The sequence below is a fragment of the Phaethon aethereus genome (genome assembly GCF_964289735.1).
Source record: "Phaethon aethereus genome assembly, chromosome: 21".
Taxonomy (NCBI): domain Eukaryota; kingdom Metazoa; phylum Chordata; class Aves; order Phaethontiformes; family Phaethontidae; genus Phaethon; species Phaethon aethereus.
The window spans coordinates 2,538,706-2,548,302 of NC_138597.1; the positions used below are offsets into that span (position 1 = coordinate 2,538,706).

A 9,597-nucleotide genomic window follows, 5' to 3' on the forward strand; every position below is an offset into this window, starting at 1 on the left:
TTTAACTTTCTCTTTAAATAGCAGACACCTAGTACAGTGTTTCCATACTGCTCAGTGGGAGAGCACAATCTCTTACCGACTAGAAGCAACTCTTAACACATTGTTTCTAAGATGCAATCTATTTAATTGCCATGTAGCAATGGTGAACTAAACTTACCTCTGGATGACTTAGTAACACAAGTATTCATGAGCATGGTCACTTTTCCAATTTCTGTGGTTAGTCTTACAGCCGTAACAGTGAATGTATTATACCATGTACTTACTAGAATATAATACCACACTATATTATAATACCCCATTGTAATAGCATGCTATATACCCATTGTCTCTTTGGTACAGACATCCTACAGGACTTCAGGCACTATATTGTTTTCTCCTTCTTCTTTCAGTGTAAAACAGGGAAGAAATCCCACTCATCTACTCTGGAAGTATTAGGAAATTTCAACAGTTTTTCTAGAACGAATAGAGATATTCCAGCTGATGGAACTACTCACGTAATTCTAATTATAAGAAAAACATCCAAGTGTGGCACAGTTACCCCAAAAGAATCATTTTTGAATCATTTATGGAGCAACTTTCAACAACTGCTGTACTTCCTTTCTAGGAATGAATTTGTAAGATTTATGCATACTGGTCTTCCTCTTCTACACTACAAAGCTGCTTACAAGGCAAATGCAGTAATTTGAACAAGGTAATTTGCAGCTTTAAACACTTCAGCTACATGTTCATGAGACTATTTGATTCCTTCTGAATTTAGGTCCTTTGCATTTTAGAACGTTCAATGACAAGACATTTGGCACAGCCAGGCTAATCTAACTGCTGCAATGTAAGCACTGAGCAATTATTTTACACTATGCATGTACCGTTCCTTAAATTCTTCCCCATCTCAAACACTGAACCTTCCTAAAGCATTTAAATTACTTTGGTGCACATTCAGACTCTCACAGTAATCCAGTTTATATTTAGCAAGAAAACATCCAAATCTTCTGATCCCAGCAAAGACAGCTCGGCTTAGAAGAACAACCAGTCCTCTGAGTTTTCAGTCTGGAACAGTGGATTTGCATTGTTAACTTTTCTTATGGGCTTGTTCTATGTTAACTGAAAAGCCAAAATGCACTTAAGCCCCTGAGTGCGTGTCTCCGACAGTCATTATATCGGGAACTTTGACTTAAATTTAGAAACACAAGAATAAACCCACTCCCCAGGCCAAATGCTGAAATGCTAAAGCAGTGATTTTGTTCAATTCATCACTGAACTATAAATAAGTGTCACTGCGATAAAAACATTGAAGCTATGAGGATTGTTTTATAAGCAAAGACTGGGCTCTCATCTTTATTTTGACACAGGTTTTTCCCACTCTAAGCAGTGGAAGGTCAAATGTAGAATACAGTCTTAACCTCCTATCTTTAGCTAAAGGCAATCATTAATTTAATTTGGTCCACAGTGTACTCTGGACCGTAATGCACCCATGCTTCCACAAATAAGCACTCAATAATCTATTATGGTGCTTGTATGTATAGCCATGGAGCAAGACCACCCTCAATGTAAATTAGAGAAGAAAAAAAGAAGACTCGCTGGGGGTCCAGACTCAGCTGTTCAGGCTGGAACTGAACAGCAGCATCATTCAGAAGCACATACCATGCAACAGGGCACCGTGTTTGTGGGGTTTGCTTTTTTTTTTCCAAGGAGATATACGATGCATGTGTAGTACAGAGGAAAGAAAAACTGAATGAAAAGTGAGTTAAGCATACGCTCCCGAATGTTGAACAAGGATTCTGTTGTCTCGTGTAACAGTATTCTCCATCAGTGCAACCCAGGTATGTGGACAGTGTTTTAATTAAGTCAACCGCTCTGCTATCAAGACAAATAATCTCTTGTGCCAAAGTCGAAACCATACACTTTTTGCAGTAGCTAACCTAATAACCATTCCTTCTTGACTCGGGTTGTGGTAAAGGAACTTATTATCAACTGAACAATTGTTTCCTATTTTTTTCTTTAAATACGATTAAACAAGCGTCTAAAAAAAGCTTAGAGGAAACAAGAACAGTACTTCAGCTCTTCATGTCTTACATGAACTCCCCATCCTTGCTTTGGTCATGCTGGCTGAACAGCATCAAATTCTGCACCTTACATATTCAGGACAGTTAATATTTTGGCTCACTAGCCACTTGAGTACACCAAGGTAGTTGTTTTCTTCTACAGACTTGCCTGAAATGAATCATGTTTACAACTGAAACAGCAATATTGCTAGTGGAAGGTTCTGTCCTTGGAAGTAGTCTTTTTCCATGTTCACTCAGAGGTCAGCATGTACTGACTTCCACAGGAACCTCACACACTGGAAAACTATGCTAAATGCAACAAAATTAAAGATTAAACACATTTTTTCCTTGAAGAACCAGAAGGAAGACGAAGCGAGCTTCAAAAGATTAGCAAAGGTGGCATTCAGATCCATTTGTCTTTTGAATTTGTGTCTATAACATGCAGGTATCTGAACACACATGTGACTAAAGCAGTTTTTAATTAAAAAACACACCCAAACAGGAAAGCCAATATTTTAATTGCATGTGAAGTCTTAAGACCTAATTTTTCTTTTTTAAGACAACTTACATCATTAGAGAAGTGGACAAAACCACTGCCCGCATCATTTGGGGAAATCACTCGAATGCAAAGAAGAGCCCAAGCAAGTTACCTGGCACTCTTGCAAAATAACCATTTTGGCACACGACCCCTCTTTAGCTCACATTCTTCCCCTCTGGGCCAGCATCTAATAAAATATTATTATAATTTTTCTGAGTCATTCCACAGCCTCAGAATTTCCTGTTCCTGCAGAACACAGACACGGCCTAACGGATGTTGTGGAAACTCAAGAAGGAAGCCTGGCTCCACTCATCTTGGGCCTAAAACCACTAGTAAAGTCACTCCCACAAATCCACACATTGCTAAACCTTAATTTGATCCATCAGATGTCCAAGGGCCACACATTCTTCAAACTTTGTTTATTAAATGACACTTAAATGGACTTCTGTGTTCAAGACCAGACGTAACTGATATTGGAAACAGCTCCACTTTACTTGCACTGAATTCCAACACTGCAAGAATTAGCAAAAACAAAATGAAAACCAATCAGCTTCTCTGGAAAAAGGCAAACATTAACAAGATTGCAGATCTAAGTTTGTCTAGTTAGGATGTCATAGCAGAAACATTACGCAATTACAGAATTTTTCAATTCAGCTCAAGGAACTACATCTAAAAAACTCTGAAAGGTGACTACTGTTCATAAAACAGGATCCTTGGCATTCTTCCCGTGATTTGCTGGGTAAAATAGGGCTTTCGCTAGGTTCAGCATTCTGTAGCTTACCGAGAAACAAAAGCTAGCCATCTGGCAGGCACAACTAGAGTGCCCTAAGCTTTGACTAGTGACCTGCAGGTGAAGGCTTCTGTCTCTCATTAGCAGTCACAAGTCCCCTGAGCCATCACAGCGTATCAGTATCTTGGGAAGCCTTGACTGTGTCAAGAGTCCAGCTGGTGCTAGAGATATCCTGCAACAATTAAGGGATATGCAGAGGCATACTCTCTCCAGCAACGTTTCTATATCCTAGCTTCTCCCTCAACTTTAAAAGAGGTTAGATAGGTTTCTAATCAGGATTCAAGCTCGTCAAGTGATCTCTCACATACACACATGCGTTTAGAAAGATATTTAAACAGATATTTTAAGGACCTCTAACACTAGCACTGCAGTGGCAGGAGCCCGGAAAAAAAAAGAAGGCACAGCTTGGGCTTAAAAAGAAAAACAGTAAGTGAATATGAAGCCAGAAGTGAAATTCACTTTTACAATCTCATGCAAGGAAGTGAAGTTGCTAACTCCAAGCCAAGCATCACATTAACAATTTACAGATATTAACTGCTATCTCCAATTACCATCAAGATATCCAGAGGTAATCTTTTCTAGCTGGAAGAGTTCCTGCTTACAGCCACTCACCAAATGGAAAACTGGCTCTCAACAACCATGAATTTATCCAGAGAGCCAGAGCCCCTTTCTTTAGCCAGCAGTCCTTGCATTAGAAAGCCAACTGGCTGCTGGTGGCTTAGCGCCTATCACACAAGTCAAGAAGTCCGAGGAAGATCAGCAGGTCAAAAATTCAGCTTCGAGACCACAAAGCTGTCAATGCACTTTTGCTTCTACTCTTTTCTTCAAGTTCTCACTGGGTCTAATTCTTTTTTTTTTTTTTAAAACATCTTCCACCCTCACTGGATGTTCAGCTGGCCATCTGCATTCAATTATTTTATCTTTCTCCTTGACACTGCATACTGCTTAGGTTCTTGGACTTAAAATACAAAAAGCTCCAGTCACATTCTCATGTTCTTTATGGTCTGTGCAGCCCAAGCAATGCAGTTTTCCTGGGGATAAACTCTCTAGCTTCATATATCTTCAGTTACTAAAGGCATGCAAGCAGATTTGAGACTTGCCTGGAGGCACACTAGCTACATGAAGCAAGGTCCTGAATATAGTTCAAATATTTCTAAACCGTAAGTTTATACATTTTTAAATTCATCACTCTGGGACTTTTTAGAAAGTAACACATTCTACTAAAAATACTTGAGCATTCTCCTGTGATGAGAAAGCAAAGATGATCACCTCCCAGACCTTTAACTGCAAACAGAAACTTGAAAAATAACCAGTAAATTTACTGACTGTTGTATCTCTAAAGAAGTCTAGCTTTAATTCTTCCATGGCAGCATAACTTGAGTTTGTACTTTAAGAAAGCTTTCACTTCTAGCAATAAATTGAGTATTGTTTGAATATCGGTCTTACTGGGAAAAGAGAGGAAGAAAGTTGTGGCTGTAGCAAAACTCACTCTCCTGCTGAGTTTGCTTGACCATTCTGTGAGCCAGTTTTGCAAGGACGATTCTCCATCCTCACTTTATGCCAGACATCTGATTTTTCTGAGTCAGCTGGATTTTTCGTCTAATTTATATTATATACACACAGGCAAACACCCAAATTAAACACTCAGCAGGAAATTTGTACTTGCAAAAAGAACCTGCTTGACTTTTACCAAGATTAAGAGCACATCAACTTCCATACTCAAGTCAAAGCCATCAAGACAATCCTGTCACAGACCCCTTATTTGCTGGACGTGGCCCATGAGCACAATAAATCCATCTTCCACCTTTCCCAGAGATGCACCCCTCTAAGACATGTCAGTGAAGCTATCTTGTAAAAAAACAAAAAAAAACCCAAACCAAACAGAAGGATTCTGGAGACTGTGACCCCAGCTATCTCCCACCTACCCTGTTACGTGTGCTGCCAAGGTGCCCAGAGATCCTCCACAACAGCACTACCTGAAAGCTGATGCCTTCTTCAGGGTTTCTCTTGTAAAGAGCACAGCTAAAAGTACATGGGGACTTACTCACTGTACAACTTATCTTAAGAGAAAGGAAGCAGGAGGACAATTCTCTCAGATTGTCCTGATCTTTCAGTAGAAACCATTTAGCCACTCAGAAGTGAGTTCTACCAGCTTCCTTACTTCATGCCACTCTGTGATTTCCATGAGCCAAAACAAGATCTCATTCTTAACTGATATAAGGAACATTTCCATCCAGAAAATACCCTTAATATTCTCCTTTCAGCAAGTGATGAGAACAGATGTGATTCACACTGACTTCTATGAACAGCACAGCAGTGACTTCTGGACAATGAGAGGCAATAATGAAGTGAGACAGTATTTATGCTACACAATTAAAATCTGTATTAATGTTACAAGTGCTATCACTTGGCATACCCTCACGACAACTCCATGCAAGAGCAGTACAATCACCGTTACCGCTTCCCTTACGGGAACTGCTTTACAGCTCGGACTTGGCTGACAGGTAGATGCTCCAAGGCTTCGGTTACCCCCGTTTCCAGAGAAGCTACATGGAAAATTATTCTAATTTAAATTAGTTGTCCTTAAAAAGATACATGCCTACACTAAACTCTTTTTGTAGAGATTTAGAAGTCCTCTTCTACATTTTGACAGCCTCCAAGCAGTCTATTTACAAATAATGACTAACTGAATTCCGACCAGAGCGTTCCATGCCAAGGCACATTACCAGCACCAAGCACAGCTTCTTTCAGGCAGGACTTCTGGAGTCCTATGATTGACAAGGTCTCTAATGAACTCTAATTGAAGACTCGGCAGTCTGAAAAATGCAACAACAGATGTGGTAAAAGGGCAAACCACAAACTGTTTTGCTAATGAATGAAAAGTGTCTGGTCTGATGAGGGCCAGTGACCCAAAAATTCTCTTCTTCCACCCACCCTTTTACTTCATGTTCAAGTTCGGGTCCTTTCCCTTGCCAGCCCAACACTTGGGGGCAGTAATGTACAGTCTTGAACATATTCCATACATTCATATTGGCACCAAGATGCTCTTTTATTAAAAAGCAGCAACAGAGCATGGCTTTGACAGAGTAAGAGGGACCTCAGGGAGGGATCGTAATGCGGTTATCCTTCCCAGCAGGAATGCAAGTCTAGGAAGTAGATGACAGTTTCTCACTATTTTAGTTTTGGAAAACTTTTTACATACAATAACATTTCTAAGTCATCTTCACCTTCTTTCAGTGGATCTTAAGCAAGCATCAAAACAGTAGCATACTCATCAGTCTGGAGATCAATTCCTATAAAAAGACTATGGCAAGTCTGCAAGCAGACTTCAAGAAATAACCTATGCTTCACACACAAAAAAAAAAACCAAAAAAAAGACAAGACACTGGCCTCTGCTTCACATCAACTCCAGTATGGCAGCGTAATGAAGCAAAGCAACCAAGCACAAAGGAAGCACAAGTCAGGGTGCCATCTTTTACATTCAATCACAAATTTAATGAACCTGCTCACACTCATCCTGCATTTGGAGCCTGACCTTTTACTTCAAGGAGGTTATTGTCTGGTAATGGTACAGGAAACAGAATAAAAATGTCAGCTCTAAAGGTTTGGATGAAACTTGCCAAAAAACGTCAAAAAACTATTTGCCTGAGTCTGGCTTATGATGTTTTTGGAACTATTACAGGTGGCAGCGCATACACTGCTCTCGTCTAACTAGAGTGTAGACTTCACTCTTGTGGAGGTCAGGCTGAGAGTAGGCTACAGAAGAGGTCTACCGATGTCTCAACAATAAAGAAATCATACTGGATTTAACAAATTATTTCATCTCCACCCCAGAGAAGGGACTGCAGAGACTAGAGTGGGAATCACACAGACCCTCCTTCTAACAAGCGTCATTCAAACTGGTCTGTTTCATGTTACGCTCGCAATATGAAAAGAAGCCCAGTGAGCGTGTTGCTGATGGAAAGCATGTAGAGCACTAATGAGCACCATCCAAAAGTAATTCCAACATTTAGAGGTAACCAGCAATTTTCTGAGTCATTAAAAAAACCTCATACCAATTATACAGCCAAGCTTACCATAGCTCCCCAAACAACTCATTGTTTTGAATAGTCCTTGGAGCTGCTCAAACCCTGATATCCGTTCAGTCCTCCAGATTTCATCAGAAAACCAACCGTGTCACAGCAGATCATATCAATGATTTAGTTATTCTGTGTCCTACCTCCAGCAACAGCCACAAAAATGATGCTTTAGGTTGCCAAGAGTTCTGGTGGCACAGATGTAGCCAATTACTAAATGGTTTCAAGAAAGAGAAATAATCCCTTCCTGCAGGGAGTAATTTCTTTCCTGACCCATAGAGCTTTCTTACCTGTACCTTGGCTTATGTAACCGAAAGCAGTATCTAAAACGAGTTTGATAAATTTAAGTCAGCCACAGCTTTTTGACCATGGGACTCCTCCCAAGTTTGCTAAGACCAGCTTCAATAGCACTTAGGAACAGAGCTCGTCAGCTAAACTTTCACCTGGTAAGCAGCTGCTTCTGCAGATGACAGACAGCTCGGACACAATTTAAAGAATTGAATTAAGAGGTACTAGTTCAAACAGCTGCTATGTGCAGAACAATCAGCTTTTTAGGGTCTCTCAGACAAGGTTTATCACCATCATATATAAAATGGAGACCTGCCACAGAAAAGGGATGTAGTTCTTGCTACAGATAAGAAAGGCTTAATTCAAAGGTCTAACAGCCCTGTTCCAGCCTCAATGTCCTCTGTCTGCAAAAACTTAGAAGCTGAGGTCAGAAATAAGCCATATATTTAGGCTGCACAACAGAAACAAGCTTTCCCAGCTGCCCATATAGTGGGTTTTATATAGATCAGATCTGTATTTCAGTAATACTTTTCAGCATACAATTACTCCAGAGGCAACTGTGCCACACTCTGTTTTCAGGGATAGTTGACACTAGCTAGCCTATCCTAGTCCAACTGTGCATCACAGGATGTGCAACTAAATCCTGCGCAACCAGTAACGAGCATACACATTCCTCTGAAGTTAGTTCTCTTCATTAGCAGTTTATAGAAACAAATGTTTCAGGGCAAGCGGAAAAGAGGTATTGGGCACAAGATGGTTGGCTAGAGTGGGGTTTTTCGGATACTCACTGGACTGCAGAATACCTGCTATGACATAAATGATAAATAAATCTGGGTGTTTTCCAGAACGCCAGTGCTCTGACATACTCTGTCTCAGGAACGTCTTTGAAGCACGTGCCACAGCGCATCCACTGCGCCTACTGCACGAGTCCTGCGTCAAACTCCAGGCAGGTAGTGTATCAGGAGACAATACACACATACAACAGCATGCTTGTATAAACTGTTCCAAATTACTTTTACTAAACAGCAGCCTCCAAACCGGTGATGACTTCACCAAGAAAGCTGCTAATGACCCTTCATCCGAAAGCGTGTCAGTGCATACACAGTAGTACCTGTTGGCTTGCCCAAAATAAACATGTAGATTCCTGACATTGTTCGGGCAATTGCTATATTCTTCAACAAGGAGAGAAGCAAATTCCCACACCTCCGAGATGCTTCAGAAAATGTTCTTACATACCAGATCTTTGTCACACTCCGGTCAGCCGTCACTTTGAGCATCCAATACTCACCAAGTCAATGAGGTCACTGAGGTTCTTCTCTATCTGCTGCGGAGGCAGACGCCTCATCAAATCCAAGGCACAATCCAGCTGCTGGTCACTCTGCAGAGACAAGAACATCCCTCCGTCACAATACGTACAGGTAATACACCACATTCACGCACACACACACAAGAACTGCAGTGTTCTAGTTCTAAGCAGCAGCACATTTTGTAGGAATACAAATAGATTTCAATAAAGTTCATACCATTTGACCATGGATTATTGACTTGGTATTTCAAAAAGTGCTCTAGACTATGAATTTAAGAGCGCAGTTTAAACTGGTGTCATGCCGCCAATTTAGCACGAGGCTGTTGAGGAAAAGGAGTCCAGTCCTTACCTCACCAAAAACTGTCTCCAATGCTTGTGCAAATGTTTAATGCACTGTTTTTCCATGCCATCTCAATAATAATCTGGGTTAGGAAACTGAAAGTTCCTTCTCCCGAAGCAGTTTTAGCACTTCCTCATTTGTATTGTGCCATTCAGCTTGAGATAACCAGCATCCAAGACAAATTGTGTTCCCGCGCAGAGCACCCTCTCCCTCCTTCAGC

At 40.7% G+C, this 9,597-nt stretch overlaps 1 protein-coding gene across 1 annotated transcript in view; it reads right to left on the reverse strand.

Moving 5' to 3' along the window:
- The window catches only part of CAPZB (capping actin protein of muscle Z-line subunit beta), a gene marked incomplete at its 5' end in the record, with an annotated part of 42,737 nt that extends 33,610 nt beyond the window's left edge, over positions 1 to 9,127 (reverse strand). Inside the window, one exon of the mRNA XM_082009302.1 lies at positions 9,020 to 9,127. Within this exon, the coding sequence (XP_081865428.1) occupies positions 9,020 to 9,127 (108 nt within the window). The remainder of the gene's footprint in view (positions 1 to 9,019) is intronic.
- Between the last annotated feature and the right edge of the window lie 470 nt (positions 9,128 to 9,597).